Genomic DNA, 14,923 nt, shown 5'->3' with positions numbered 1-14,923 from the left:
TAATTTTTTTTTTTAATTTAAATTGCAATGAGATACCCTTGTAACATTACAACCCACGATTACCCCGACCCAGTCTCAAGTTGCCTTTGGTAGTTTGGGATATTATAGAGATTATAATTGCCCGATAATTATGCTGCTGATTAAGTGCTGGCTCAGCAGGAGTTCATACCGTTTATATCACCTTACTTTAGGGCGCTACAGCATGAGAGCAGTGGAAATTGAACTCATAAACTCTTGTAGTAAAGCCAAGTGTTCTGACCCCTATTTTTTGATATTTAACCACGTGACCAACAATATCAAGTCTCGACTTGTTTAAAGAACCCGGAAAAAAATTAACGAAATTTAACAAAATTAACGAGTTAATAAACAACAATGTTTGCATGCGATAAAACTTAAGTTATTTTATCGCGTCTTGTAGCCACCAAAAGAATCTTAAATCATGATTTCAGTTAAGTTATGTTTTATGATGTGTAAGGAACATTAATTTATCGCCATTTTTCAGTAATGTTTGTTTGTACACAAGCTTTTAATTAATGTTATTTTAATTACTTTCAGAATTATTTTAAAACGAAACAAAATAATAAATAACAATATTTTTCTTTATTATTTCTAGGAATTGAATAAAACCAAAATTTTGCTCGTTTCTCAGGATTAACCATGTCGCGCAAATTAACGACCTTTTTGTATGATGACGTCACAATATATGACCGCGGTCGGGGGTAGAATAAGCGATTGTTATTTTCTTTGGCAATTATTCGTAAACACCTTCCAAAATTGAAGGTCAAATATTTTGAAGAAAAACTTTTCAATGTTTTGATTTGTCCGATAAAAAAAATTTCTATTTTTAAAACTTCCATCGCGTTTGTTATGATAGGGGATCAAAATTACATCTTTACAAATTTCGAGCGTTTTCGCGCGATAAAACCATTATAACAATGAATTTAAAGTGACGTAACAATATAATCTTGTGCTCGAACGTGATCTTATTATTACAGCTAAGATCAAATATTATTTTAACAAACAAAAAATTTCTCATTTTCAATTTTTGTGTTTTGAAAAAATAACGACCACATAATTGACCTTTTTAACATAACAATCCACTTTTAAAAAACTGTTTTGACATCATAATCGCTATTGTTTCGCGTAACAATGCGCATAAAAACCTCACCTCTACAGTAAAACAAGTGACCTTGAAAACACTTAAGTCGGCAAAATTTTTGTGTTTACGAAAATATTTGGAACAATTCCATTAATCTCGTTATTCTGCATTGTTATTGGGCATCCATGCGCGCTCTTATGAATCATAAATCGTCGGTAATTCGATCATTTTATTAAATAAGCTTAGGCCGAAGTTTTCTACAATGTGTAAGAAAGCCCTTGCATAATTCTAACAAATAGATAAACTTTGTATTTAGTAAACAAGCACAAAACTTCTAATTAGATAACCAAGTTGAACAACGTGTTGTACTATGTAATGCTTTTAAACAAACGATTACTGTTCTCCTATCAAAATTATTGAAAAATTAGCCTAGTTTAGTAAAATTCCTGACTAAATTACAAAAATAACAAAAAACAAATTACATGGATTTTTTTAAATACAAATATAGGAAAAACATTAATTTAAATAAATTTATGTTGGTGAAATTTCAATCAAAAAATTACAAGAACAATAAAAAAATTAGAAATTAGCATCGCCGCCATCTTGTTTTTTAAAATTTACAATTTAGGCTAAGTTTTTTGTATTTCTAAGATATTTTAACTAATTAATTAAAACAAATTTAAGAATACGGTGAAATTACCTTTTATTTTAATCATTTTATTGACAAACATCTGCCTTTAATTTCTTTTATATCGCCTAAATTATTGTTTTTGTCGTTTCTCCATTAAACTTAGCCTAGGCTAATTTTGTCCGTTTGTTATTGTTCAAAATGGGCGGAGCTTGACGCAATCCAATTAATGTGATTGGATAATGACATTTGATTGACAGGTTGTAACTTATTGCTGATGACATTTATTATATTTTATTTCTATAGCATTTTTTAATCTTTTTTTAGAAAATTGTTAAAGCAACTTCTTAAAAATATCAAATCAAGCTCAAAATAATTTACTTTTCTGATTTATTATACAAAAATATGAAATACAAAATCAGAATTGTCAATAAAAAGGCGCACAATAAAAATATAAAAAAGATTACAACTTATAATAATAATAATAGGGAACAAATGCAAAACAAGTGAAAATTGTGAGAATTTGGAAAGAAAACATCTTCAGTGTTTGTAAATGTGAAAAAACTTTAAAATTTGCACGAAAATAACCAAAATGTGAGAAGTGTAAAAAAGTGAAAAAACGATAAAATGGGATTTTTTCTAATTTGCATTTTTACTGAGGTAGAACGTTAACTGATTGTCCTCAAAACATCCTCGCGGCGTTAAACTATTGTTCATGACCGCATACGTCATAAACGTGACGTCATTTTATAAGAACTCAACAAAATTTGAAGTTTTTCAACTATTATGCACAAACAAATAACTGACTAATACAAAGATACATAAAAACGGTGAAAATAAATGGCGACCACTACCGCCACCTAGGTTGGTGACGTCAGCTTCGGTGGACGACAACTGTTGAGATTTCCCGATTGGTGGCGGTGTTTGTTCGTGAGCAGTGTGGTACTTCCCCACCGTTATATTTGCATAAACTTTGACCCCTGAGTCAACCAGTTTAGCGATTTTGTCCCCATCTTGAAGGTTGATCATCAAAGAAACGACCTTGGTTCCTAAAAAAATAAAATTAAAATTTTAATCTTGGGTTTCTTGAAATGTTAAAAAAATAATAATTCGCTTTGATCTTAACTAAGTTTCGCGAGGTTAATAATAATAATAGGCTGAGCAGATTACTATCTTGAATAATAGAATTTGTTTTTCACAAACAAGCGAGTTACAAGTTTAATAATCCGCTGTAATTATAAAGTAGGAAGCCCAGACCTCAATCTGAAAGTTTTATCCGCTTTAAAACACCAGATTTGAACTAGAAATTAACAACTGCACATTTGCACAACTTGTTATTAAACTATCCTCTCACACGACACTTATATATTTAAGAAACATACAATTATGTCGTCACAGTCATACACTTGTGACCTCACAGGTGCGTTTGTTTTTATTTTAAAATTGTCGCCAAGATTTCGGGCGTAAAGGAGAATTAAAATTTTTTAACAAAAATAAAAACTTTTAAGAATTAAAGGCGCCATTATTATTGTTTATAAACTTAAACCTAATTACGTAAGACCTCGTGCAGTTCGTATTGAAAATTGCTCGAGAATTTGCGCGATAAAATCGTTTGAAATTGCGTCGTTTAAATGTAAAGAAAAGTTGAATTTTGGTAACCATAGAAGCTACCTAGCTGGTAGTTCAAAGCTTTTTATCGAAGGATCGAATCTTAACTTGTTTTCGTTGGGTAAAAACCGATATTAAATGGCTCGAAAATATTCACAAAATGTTAAATTGGGCCACAATTTTGTTGATAAGCGGAGAAATAATCGCGACCTAGAAATGTCACTCCGCGAATGAAAATATCTCCAAACTTAAAATTTAAACAAACTAAAGCGACAGGTGCGCCCTTAATTACAAAACTTTAAACAATGGTACTTATGATGTCACAGAAGCCTGTTGCACCCTTCTATGACGTGATAATGTTAATGGATATATCTTGTAGCGCTGAAGACAGCCTGTCATCTTTTGAGCTTAAAATAATTCAACCACAAACGCAACTTTTTCTGATTTACAGGAAAGTCTGACAACTTAATTGTTGAGTTCTGGGCGTTTCGCGTCGCTGCGTTCTACGTCGGCAACATCAATAAATTTCGAGCGAAGCGAAAGTGACGTCATCAAACTGGAACGCGTAATTCCTTCTTAACTAAATCCCTTGTTTCCTAAACTAATTACGTAAGCAATGATGACGTCACAAGGACCAGGACCTGTTTCCTACAGGATGTTTCTCAGTGACGTAGGCAGGTCTGGCTCCGACGTTTGGGCGTAAATATTAAACACGGATGCTTTTACTTTTAATCTCTTATTGTGACGTGATAATCACAAACAAACACGAATTGTGTCGGAACAGCGGGGTTTGTTTGAACTTGCGGGACGACATTGTTTCGTAACAATCAAAAATTGTTCATTTTGGGTCGGATTTAATTACAAGAATCGCGAAATCTTTAGTGAACTAACGTTACTGTTACGTCATAATCAACGACGTGTTTAACGAACCAATAAACAATGTTTTATGACCACGTGACCCCCGCGACCTCATACCACGTGGTCAATGTTCATTGACCGTGACTAAAATCTCCTTCTGTGAGGTCACGTTGCATTGTGACGTAACACAAAGTAATAAATCTTAATCGAATGATTTTACGACGCGATTAATATTCATCGCGCGCTGCATAAAAGGCGACAAAACTCGAACGCGACTTATATTGCTGCAACGTTTATGACGTCACAATGTTTATGACGCTAATGCAGGTGTGACTTCACGCTTCGAAAAATTTAACAATTTTAAAATTTCGGTGAAAATTTTCGAATTTTTTCTCAAAAGTGAAACCGAATACTTTGCTGAAAAGATGAGATCGCGATGATAGATTCCACTAATATGACGTCATAGAAAACAATTAAAATTTAAAACCTTGCGATATTCTAGAAACCAGTGACATCACTCCTCGATTTATTAATATTACGTCACAGTTAACAAATTATAAAAAAAAAATGTCCAAAACTCTGACCCAGTAGATTCTATTTTTAACCCTGAAACAAAGCCCCATTATGAGTGTGACGTCACAGTAGTGGGAGCGTGGCAACGAGGCGGAACGAAGGTCGACATGCGAGGTAAAAACATAAATCCGATCCAACTTGAAAATATTTTAAAACAAAATTTTCTCGAGAATTGGGTCGAGGTCGAACAAAAACAAGGAAACAAAAATAAAGCATTCATTATGACGTCACTGTCCACTGCAGAGTGGACATTGTCACAACCGCGATTTTCGCGGATTAGATGTTCCATGAAAGACGCCAATTAAAATATTTGTCGAAAGCGCGAGACGTTTAATTCCGGTCTGTAATAAGCGCTTTGTGCGTTCTAGAATTAAAATTAAACCAAAACTGAGCCCAAAAACTAGAATTTTAAACTTTATTCAACTTAAAAAAAAACTTAAAACTTGTTGCTTACCTGCAGTGTTCATGACTTGGATGTCTCCGTCCTTGTCGTCGTAAATTACAACCGCGCTGGCGTTGTATTTCTCGCCCAAACTTATTTTGTTGAAGAAATAACATTTTCCCCTTTTAATCAACGCGATCCAGGGTTCATTTCGAGGTATTTCGTCGATGATTGTGACGTCAGAGCACCCATAATGGTGTTCGCTGTTGGTATCTAGAATGTGGACGACTTTTCCGAACACGTTGTGGGGTTTGATGTGGTATCCGAACTTCCCGGTCGCCGAATGTTTAACTTTTAAAATCTTGTTTTGGAATTCTGATCCAATATTCATCGAAGCGTCGGTCCATTCGGTCACTTTGTGTGACGATTTCACGATTTTCCGCGATTTTCGCGCTTCCTTTTCTTTCCTCAACAACGTCATCATTGCAGCTATTTTGTCCGCTTCTTTATCGTCCGTGATGTCATCATCACGTAAACTATGACGTCTACGGTGACGTTTATTCTTGTTTTCTTTGGTTCGGTTAAGTTTTCGTTTCGAGCCCGATCGTTTCTTATTTTTTTTGCGGGCTTCTGCGCCTTCCTGATCGGCCAACAACAACGTGAAAACCACGATCAAGACAACAAACATTTTAGCGAGGTTTAAAATATTAAAATTCATTCTTTCAACTAAAGTGATCTAAGAAGTAAAACAAGCAATTAAATACTCAGCTTCGGCTCCATGCAACTTCACTGTCGCGTCATAATGCAGACTGTCTCGAACCCGCGTCGCTTTTGTTCGATCGTCGCCTTTTTCGCGATTTCTAGAACTCGAAATTTTAAAACAAACAACTTCGATTAAAACCTAATCCTACGTCATATTAGCTTAAACTACGTCATCACTGCCAAAATACGTCACCGACAAACTGAAACATTGCCCTTGTTACTAATCTATTTAACCAACAATATCTAATGTGACGTCATAACAGGTACATCCGTTTGAAATCTCAAGCTGAGTTTCCTCGACATGTGAACTCAAACTGGGTCTGTGACGTAATAAAGGGAACATTGTCGCCTCACAACAAATTGTCACGTAACAAACGTTTCCTGACTTAATATTAAACCAAAACTTTTTACTTTTTTTATCTTTCGAATTTTATAACAATGGCTTGTTCTCCAATTCTAGAACGATTGTGACATCATCGAACAATTGACGCGAGTTTTAAAGCTTCGAAATCTTTTTTCTCTTCTCGTTATCGCGGTCGTGTGCCAAGTTAACAATTAAGAAAAAAGTTTGTTGACAAAAACTCTTAATTATTCCAAAACATTTATTTTACCAAACCCTGCAAAAAGTTTTTAAATTAAATAAAATATTTCGCGAAGTTTTAAATAAAAGTTTCTTGATTTAAAATTAGATTTTTTTCTTCTAAAAACCCGACTTAATTACAGTAATTAAGCAAAGATTTAACGCCATATGTTTAATTAAATTTGACAGTTGTTTAAAAGTTCGGCCAAGTTTTAGGTAAATAAAAAGTTGACCTTGTTTCAAGTGACATATGCTACTTTAAACTTTGTAAATAATCTTGTTTTAAAAACTTTATTTTCTTTAGAATTTATTTCCAAAAAATAGTCATTTAAAGTCTGGTTTTTCTTGAAAAAAATAGAATTTATAACAACACAAATATCAAATTTAACTTTATCATATTTTGTAAAAAATGTTATCTAACATTGTGATGTAATAGTTGAATGTTTGTTCAAGTTCGATGTCAATTATCTTAATCTTCGAATTTGTTACAATAATCATTTTTTTATCACGTGATAAAGTTGTCATCGCTTATCAAAACAAACAAGTGGCACAATAGATTGTTATGACGCCATAATCAAGTTTATAATGGCTGCAAATGTTTGGATTATATTTGTAACCATAACAACGACAACAAATTGCAGCTTTTTGAACTTTTGCAAAACTTCACTTAAAAAGTTTTTAGTCCTGAGTAAGACTTTGTACAAACCCAAAAAAATACTTAAAAGATTAAAACCCTTAACTCGAGGGTAAACAATGTCAATTATGACGTCACAAACTAACATTAAGTGTTAAAGTTTAACACCGCGCCCGATTTTAACGACTTATTTTGATCCCAAAAATATTTTTGTTTAAAAATAGACTTTTAATGATTTTCAGCAAAAGTTGAAACGCGTGAGAAATCCACTCGATATTCTAGAACCTCAAACCCAAAGTGACGTCACAATGTAAAGGGTCAACGGGCCACCAAAGTCGAGATAAATATCTTAATGGGAACTTAAATTTGAAACGTCACGTGACCAAATAACTCAAGGCATTATTGATTTTTATTCGTGACGTAACAATACCAAACAATTTGTAATTGTTAAACAACAAGGTTTTCAATAATGAATATCCCGCTAATATTTGCATTCTATAACGGATGTATTTCCGTCTGTGTAATTATGACATCACACATAGTTCCAGTGTGACGTAACAATAGCAATGCAACCGATCCGGTTTCGTTGGCGCCGGAAAAGGAATTCGAACAATTCGGAAAAAATCAATTTTTTTTTTGCATTAGGTGTTGACAAATTAAAAATGGATTGTGACGTAATAACCATTTGTGACGTAACAATATTTTCTCGCTTCTAGATGTGATAATCCAATATTATGACGAAGTTGCGGCTGTTTCTAAAGACGCTAAAAATAGAAATTAGCCACAATTAAGAAACTTCCGTTATTGAAAAACGATTTCAGTGAAACATTTATTAAAGGTACGCGATATTCGCGATGAACGCGATGTTTTCATAAAGTTTCAACAAAGAAATAATCGTGCCCAGAGAAAAACAATTTTGTTCTCGAACTTTGAAACTACTTCGACTGCAGACACGCGTCACTTGAAACAATTTTTGCGCATTTTTAAAACTTTAATTTCTGGCGCTTTTGAAACCGTCTTGTCTGTTTTAATTGTCTACAACAATTACGCTTATGACGTCGCAATTCTGTGGTTATGACAACGCAATCAAAGAGAATTAAAACGACGTAATAAGGTTTAAATTAAATCTTGTTTTGTTTGGAAATCTGTGGAATATAAAGTTTGTTATTTTAAGAAAATAAAAAAACAAAATTAAATAACGGTGATAAATATTATTGATTACCAGTTGTCGTTTAAATCTTTAACATTTGCGCAGTTATAAATTAAAGTGGCTCTTATTTAATATTCAACAATGCTTTAGTGCCCTCGAGCAAGTTGCGTGCGCTTATGTTGGTGTTTTCGCTGTGCTTTAAACGTCTCCTACATGGTCTAGGGGTTAGGATTCCTGGCTTTCACCCAGGCGGCCCGGGTTCGATTCCCGGTGTAGGAACATTATTAGCATTGGTGGTTCAGTGGTAGAATCCTCGCCTGCCACGCGGGGGGCCCGGGTTCGATTCCCGGCCAATGCAAATTCTTTTTCCTCGGAATCAAATTTTTTATTTAGTTTAAACAACCTAAAAACACTAAAATAAATTTTGTTTAAATTTGGTTCTGCTAAACTTAACTTACTTTAAACATTCCATTCCAATTACGACCTGCTTTAAATTTTGTGATTCATCTTTTTCCTTGGTTTAACTTTCACAAACAAGTAAAACTTATACACTGAATAAGCCAAGTTTGTGTTAAAGTTAATCATTCTTGAGCTATGTAAAATCAATTCAAAGAATTTAAAAAACAAGTCCAAAAATGTCAAATTAAGTTGTAGAGAACACGAAATTGTTTCGGCCGCAAGGACAAAGCGATAATTAAACTCCTAATATGACTGCGTTTTTGCAACGTTTTGAAACAAGCATTGGTGGTTCAGTGGTAGAATCCTCGCCTGCCACGCGGGGGGCCCGGGTTCGATTCCCGGCCAATGCAATTTTTGAAAATTTTAGTTTTGACAAGGCTAAGTAACAATTTTTTTTTATTTTTATTAAAAAAAACTATTAAAAACGTTAAATACATAATATTACAATAAATACAATTTAAAAATCACCAAATTTTAAAGAAACAAAATATTATCAGAATAAAACAGATTTGGCCAAAAACACCACCAAAATGACAAATAAGTTATTTCAAACCATTGCACGTGGCTAGCATTTGACATAAAATTAAATTGTTGATATTTACTGGACAGTGAGCACTACAAGCAGTAATTTAAAGTTAAACTGCTACTTTAAACATCTGTTAACCTCAACCAATTTGTCTGCATTGTAATTTTAATGGAACCAGTTATTTAGGCTTAATGTCAAGCGTTAACATTTGCTTGCTTGTTTTTAGAAGCGAAAATGACTGGTTTTAAGTTGTTGTTCAATGTAATATTACCCAAAAACACGGGGCTATGAATGAGACATAAATGATACATCAGAGGCAACGCCTAATTTGGAGACACAATAATTTAAATCAAAAAATAAATTTCCTGTTTAGGAAAAAAGTTTTTTTGTTGGACTTTTAACAAAAGTTAATATTTGTTTCAAATGTTTAAGTTATTTATATTTTAAATTCTTTTAATTTTATTTTGATTCGTTAATAAACTATTCTTAAATATAAACTTAAAAATTGAAATTTCATAATCCAAAGTGCGATCGAATTACAAGTGTTAACGCACAAACAGAACAATTAGTTTATTGTTTACGTCACACTTGATAACAAAGCTAAGCTGGATCTACATTAAGTCGAACATAAAACGCGAAAATTAGAAGACTTCAAAGTCATTGGAGCGAGGTTTGGGGCAAAATAAGAAGCTCAAAGTAAGCTTCGCTAACCACGTCAGATTAAACTCGGTTTATTTTGGGATTTTTGGAACTTTTTTTAACTTGGGTTTCAATCGAGTTTTATTCAAGGGCAAATATAAAACCCAAAAAAATATTCCACGGCGGAAGAATATTAAACATACATTTATGACGTCGTTAGTCTTAATTTACTAAAATCGCGTTTTGTTACTTCGTCATAAGTAGCGACACAAGCGCGTTAGTGACCTCATTAATGTATCCTACATGGTCTAGGGGTTAGGATTCCTGGCTTTCACCCAGGAGGCCCGGGTTCGATTCCCGGTGTAGGAACATTATTAGCATTGGTGGTTCAGTGGTAGAATCCTCGCCTGCCACGCGGGGGGCCCGGGTTCGATTCCCGGCCAATGTAATTTCTTTTTCCTCATGTAAGCTTTTAACTTGTTGATTGAATACTTTTAGAATGTTTCTACTAATTGGGGCTAAAAAGTCGTCCATCACCCAAAAATTTTTACCCAACTTTGTTTGGGGTAAATATACTTGGTGTTTAATCGAGCGTATCGGGGCTATGACTCATTGAAGCAATTATGACTTAACAATGGAACTTTGTTGCAAATATAAGACTTATCTAAAAATTGATATTTTCTAAAATTTAAGAAGATTTAAAACATTTTAGTTACGAAAACTTATCTTAATATTAAAGACAAAACTAACTTTAGTGTTTATGACGTCAGATAGTTAGATTGTTAATTGACTGTTGTGTATTAACCGAGCACTTGTCATGCGTGACAACGTTAAATAGCAAAGTTGAAATTCGAGAGTTTATTCTTTTTGGTTTAAATATTAAGGTTTTCAAGGTCGAACTTGGAATATTCAAGGTTAAATTTGTGTATTGAGGATAAACTTATTATTCACGCCCCATTGCTCGTAGAATGCGGATGTTATGATGTCATAATATTGATTGCGAAAAGAGCTCTTTAAGTGCTACGTCATAATTAAAATAGCGAGAAAAGCGCGTGTTAGTGACTTCATAAACGTCTCCTACATGGTCTAGGGGTTAGGATTCCTGGCTTTCACCCAGGCGGCCCGGGTTCGATTCCCGGTGTAGGAACATTATTAGCATTGGTGGTTCAATGGTAGAATCCTCGCCTGCCACGCGGGGGGCCCGGGTTCGATTCCAGGCCAATGCAAATTCTTTTTCCTCGGCGTAAAATTTCCTGCGTAAAAATACTTTTTTCAAACAATTGAATGGAACGCGTGGCCACAATTCCGCAATCGATGACGTCACGTTACTTTAAATATCTAGAATTTATTGACCCTAACAATTTGTGCATTCAATGTCAAGTGGAACGTCAATCAAACTTTTATTACGTCACAGTAGAAATGTTACAGATACTGTTTCAAATTTATTCTAGAAAACGAGAAAGACAATGGGAATAATGTTCCACGATTGTTGCAAAACAAGATTCATTATGGCGAGTGGAAGAGGAGTAGTGACGTCACAGTTCATTTGTGACGTAGCAACTGCTTAGAGCAAAAATTTCACGCTCGTAATCAACAAGAAACCTGGAACAAAAGTGACGTCATTAAAATGAAAGTGACGTCAACAAGTTAACTCTGACGTCAACAAGTTAACTCTGACGTCATCAAACTTACTTGAGCAACCGTTGTAGATGTTTTAAGATGATTTTAAGTTTGTGGTCGGGAATTTCCATCAATGAAAAGATTTCGGGAAGTTTAACTGTGACGTCATAATAAAAGGATTATTTATTTTGTTTGTGACGTCATTTTATACCACGATGAGACGCCATACTCACCAAAAAGTCGAAGAAAATGTTGGATTCCGTAAACCAAAGAACACGGAGCATTTGCGCCCACTGGCGGTTGGTAATTTTCAGGAAATAACCGAAACTTCCAAGCCTGAAACAAACAATTGTTAAATGACATCAGATAGAGTTTATGACGTCACACTTACCTCGGAAAGATGTAGAGCTTTCTTGACGTCATCACCAACTTTCCCTAGGTAGATTTCTCGACAAATTTGTTCGGGTTTTATCTCAGGTGAGCAGCAAGTAAACCTGAAACAATTACCGTTATGACGTCATATAAACACAAGTGGTGACGTCATACAACCATAACTGGTACCAAGCAACTACACGTTGATTATGACGTCACTTACCTGTCTTGTTGGTCACAAAGTAGAGAGAAATTTTTTTCTTGAACAAGGCCATGAATGTGGTTTAAAGGGGGTCGCAGAAATATTTTGATTTCCATGGAAACGGAGTAATTGGGGTTCAAACTTTGAGTCCCTGGTGCACAAAATCCTAATGTTAATGTGGTCATGTGATGTTATTGTTAAGGTAATGTTAACACTTACCTTGATGAGCTGGGATAGATGGGGATACTGGAGGTGAAATCTGAAACAAAAATTAAAATAAGTTTTACAACAAATCTAGAACGACTTAAAACTTAAGTAACGTCACTCACCGGAGTTTTTGAGTCTGGATGAAGATTATGAGAAAGTCGACTTGACCTTCGTCGACCTTGAGCATCGTTGGCCAATCCGGTTCGATCGAGTTTCGGTTGGTCGGGAATCAAATAGGCATGAGTCTCCGCTATTGTTCGTTCTTCTGCTGTTAATCTGTTACAAATAGATTGTGATGTCATAGAAAATAAGATTGTGATGTTGCCAAGTTAGTTTGTGATGTCATGAAGGACACGTTGTGATGTCATGGAAAAAGTTTGTTTTTCATATTATTGTGATTTTATACCCAACGACAAAAGTTTTATTAAAAATTAATTTAAAAAAAACAAGTACAAGGCCCTATATAACCAACCTATGGTGAGCTTTCTGCGTTGAAATATCCAAATCTTTGATTTGTTTTCCGGCTGCTTCGGTGTCTGGAATTGTTTCTTTATCTGAAAATATTAAAGGTTGTTATTTATTTATTATTTGTATCGAATCAGGGAAAGTACCTTCGCTTGTTTTGATTCTTTTAGATGGATTCACATTAGGGGAATTCCGGCTTTCATCAGTTTCGTTTCTAAAATTAAAAATTGTTTATATTTAAAATTAAAATGCTAAATTTTACAGGACTGAGCTTGAATAAAGTTTTCCATATTTAACTCACTGATTGTGGATGTAACAATGAAACATAGTGTCGTTGTATTGTTCTCGTTCATTGTTGTAAAGAAGAACAACTGGCAAAATAAAATCGAACAAAATTCTTAATTCTTCGCAACTTTCTTCACACAAACGTAAACTTAAAAAAATATATTTTAGAAAATTAGAAGCAAATATTTTTAAGATTTTTATTAGTTTAAACTTTTACCTCTTCTCTGGAGGTGGAATGTCATTGTCTGTTGACTTTAACACCTTCTCTGAGGAAGGTAGCCTAGCAACATTAAGGGCAAAATATTTCACATAATTCTCGAAAATTTGAACGACAGACAATTTTGATGGAAGTTCAACGAGCTGAAATAAAAAAACTCAGAACATTAAAAACTAAAAAGTTTGCAATGATTTTAAAGTCACCTTTTTACCCACAAAAAATTTGATATATATAAATATTTTTTTTTTGTTGTATATATCTTTATCCTCGGTGTGCGACTTAAACATAGAGTAACATCAGTTACCCCAACTCAGTCTTAAGTTGCCTGTGGCAGTTTGAGATATTATATAGAACATAATTGCCCAGTAATTATGCTGCTGATTAAGTGCTGGCTCAGCAGGAGTTCATACCGTTTATAGCACCTTACTCAAGGGCGCTACAGCATGAGATATTTAATTAATACTCGTTTAAATACTTTATTATAGGTATCTCTAAATGAATAAAACTACAACAGTCTTTATAAGAAAACACTTTAAAGTATTTACCATATTTCGTTTGTTGATCATTATTTCATCTTCCTCCAGTCTTCGTTGCAGTGCAAGTGGAATCTCTAGTTGGGGGGTTTTCCTGGAGGGAGGGTTGTTGGGGAGGTCCAATAATTGTTCTGCTTCAATGAGTTTAGGAGAAGGAGCTTTCTTACGAGGACGCTTCTGAAAACAATTTGTCTTTTAAGAACAACAATTAAATTAATTTTCATAATTTAAAATAACAATTAAAAATGATTTTGTAACCTGCATTGAAGAAACAGAGCTTGTGTCAGATTCATGAGAAATTTCCTCCAACATATTTTGCATCAAACTCTCGTCGGAATCTTTGCAGAAAAAATAAATGTTTAATAATGATCTAACATAAACAAAACAGGGGAACCTAAACAAGTTATATAATTTATTTTTATTTTAACAAACCGGACGATTCTTGGTCCAACTCGAGTTTTGAACTTGAGACCCCTGGTAGATAAACTCGCTTTCGACCATGCCTCTTTCTTGTGATGTCATAAACACATTTATAAATATATAATTTAAATGTTTAACAATAAATATTAAATTTGGTTTGGCTTACAATTTCTGAATTGCCTTTTTTGCGAGTTTTCGTTGCAGTTTTTTATTTTCTTCGTTGCTTTTTAAAACAAAAGTTTCATCCGCCCATCTGTCCCAGGCACTATTCCAGCCCTGTAATGTCATAGTTAAGTTAAGTGATGTCATAGTTTGACTATTGTGTTGATATTATGCAGATATGTTTACCTGAAAATGAACTTTATATTCGCTTTCTTTTTTTGCCTTTCCATCTTTTACAAAATCAACGTCAAGAATCTGTCAATTCATTCAAAGTTAAGTTGGCATTAGCTGGAGTCGAACCACAAACTTTAATTATAAAAAAGTACACATTCAAACGATATCTGACGTCAGGACGTTACAACTTACTTTTGCGTCATAGAGAACTCGCGCTTTCGACGGATTGGGCTCAAAACATAAAACTCTTTCCCCAACGACAAACTTTGCGCTGACTTTAGGTTCAGACATTCTTTAAAATACTTTTCTTTATCAAAGTTTGCAAGTTTAATAAAATAACAAAACATGTGCACCACTTACATACTGCC

The 14,923-nt window shown here is 33.9% G+C and overlaps 2 protein-coding genes and 7 non-coding genes across 10 annotated transcripts; 7 read left to right on the top strand and 2 right to left on the bottom strand.

The window, feature by feature from the left end:
• Positions 1–2,100: 2,100 nt before the first annotated feature.
• LOC145750405 (uncharacterized) lies at positions 2,101–5,906 on the bottom strand. The gene is made up of 2 exons (XM_082566443.1): positions 5,221–5,906; positions 2,101–2,776 (listed from the first exon to the last, which is right to left on the bottom strand). Exons 1-2 carry the CDS (start codon positions 5,864–5,866, stop codon positions 2,505–2,507), a joined length of 918 nt encoding a protein of 305 aa, XP_082422569.1. The 5' UTR covers positions 5,867–5,906; the 3' UTR covers positions 2,101–2,504.
• Positions 5,907–8,481: 2,575 nt separating this feature from the next.
• Positions 8,482–8,553, top strand: Trnae-uuc (transfer RNA glutamic acid (anticodon UUC)). The gene has a single exon. It is a non-coding gene; the product is annotated as a tRNA-Glu (tRNA).
• Positions 8,554–8,561: 8 nt separating this feature from the next.
• On the top strand, positions 8,562–8,632 carry Trnag-gcc (transfer RNA glycine (anticodon GCC)). The gene has a single exon. It is a non-coding gene; the product is annotated as a tRNA-Gly (tRNA).
• Positions 8,633–9,012: 380 nt separating this feature from the next.
• Positions 9,013–9,083, top strand: Trnag-gcc (transfer RNA glycine (anticodon GCC)). The gene has a single exon. It is a non-coding gene; the product is annotated as a tRNA-Gly (tRNA).
• Positions 9,084–10,195: 1,112 nt separating this feature from the next.
• Trnae-uuc (transfer RNA glutamic acid (anticodon UUC)) lies at positions 10,196–10,267 on the top strand. The gene has a single exon. It is a non-coding gene; the product is annotated as a tRNA-Glu (tRNA).
• Positions 10,268–10,275: 8 nt separating this feature from the next.
• Trnag-gcc (transfer RNA glycine (anticodon GCC)) lies at positions 10,276–10,346 on the top strand. Its single transcript has one exon. It is a non-coding gene; the product is annotated as a tRNA-Gly (tRNA).
• A 627-nt stretch (positions 10,347–10,973) lies between these two features.
• Trnae-uuc (transfer RNA glutamic acid (anticodon UUC)) lies at positions 10,974–11,045 on the top strand. The gene has a single exon. It is a non-coding gene; the product is annotated as a tRNA-Glu (tRNA).
• Positions 11,046–11,053: 8 nt separating this feature from the next.
• Positions 11,054–11,124, top strand: Trnag-gcc (transfer RNA glycine (anticodon GCC)). Its single transcript has one exon. It is a non-coding gene; the product is annotated as a tRNA-Gly (tRNA).
• Positions 11,125–11,258: 134 nt separating this feature from the next.
• On the bottom strand, positions 11,259–14,911 carry LOC145750392 (MSL complex subunit 3-like). Of its 2 annotated transcripts, none has more exons than XM_082566423.1 (17): positions 14,748–14,911; positions 14,568–14,636; positions 14,386–14,495; positions 14,232–14,308; positions 14,058–14,137; positions 13,812–13,976; positions 13,267–13,409; positions 13,066–13,197; positions 12,911–12,978; positions 12,772–12,853; positions 12,422–12,575; positions 12,312–12,351; positions 12,114–12,258; positions 11,910–12,012; positions 11,752–11,854; positions 11,591–11,675; positions 11,259–11,500 (listed from the first exon to the last, which is right to left on the bottom strand). In XM_082566423.1, exons 1-17 carry the CDS (start codon positions 14,844–14,846, stop codon positions 11,434–11,436), a joined length of 1,722 nt encoding a protein of 573 aa, XP_082422549.1. In that variant the 5' UTR covers positions 14,847–14,911; the 3' UTR covers positions 11,259–11,433. The 2 variants fall into 2 exon arrangements, with proteins under 2 accessions (XP_082422549.1, XP_082422557.1); XM_082566431.1 differs by having other exon boundaries at positions 12,114–12,243.
• Positions 14,912–14,923: the final 12 nt, after the last annotated feature.

Source organism: Corella eumyota, chromosome 1 (assembly GCF_963082875.1).
Source record: "Corella eumyota chromosome 1, kaCorEumy4.1, whole genome shotgun sequence".
NCBI lineage: Eukaryota > Metazoa > Chordata > Ascidiacea > Phlebobranchia > Corellidae > Corella > Corella eumyota.
Note: the sequence above shows the minus strand (reverse complement) of the source record. Positions and strands in the feature narration are given on the sequence as shown.

Coding starts and splice junctions, on each gene's coding strand:
- LOC145750392 (XM_082566423.1), bottom strand. CDS start 14,846: ATGTCTGAACCTAAAGTCAGCGCAAAGTTTGTCGTTGGGGAAAGAGTT. Junction 12,854..12,910: donor AAGAATCAAAACAAGCGAAG/GTACTTTCCCTG, acceptor TAATATTTTCAG/ATAAAGAAACAATTCCAGAC. Junction 12,259..12,311: donor ATCTATCCCAGCTCATCAAG/GTAAGTGTTAAC, acceptor CATTAACATTAG/GATTTTGTGCACCAGGGACT.
- LOC145750405 (XM_082566443.1), bottom strand. CDS start 5,866: ATGAATTTTAATATTTTAAACCTCGCTAAAATGTTTGTTGTCTTGATC. Junction 2,777..5,220: donor CCAAGTCATGAACACTGCAG/GTAAGCAACAAG, acceptor TTATTTTTTTAG/GAACCAAGGTCGTTTCTTTG.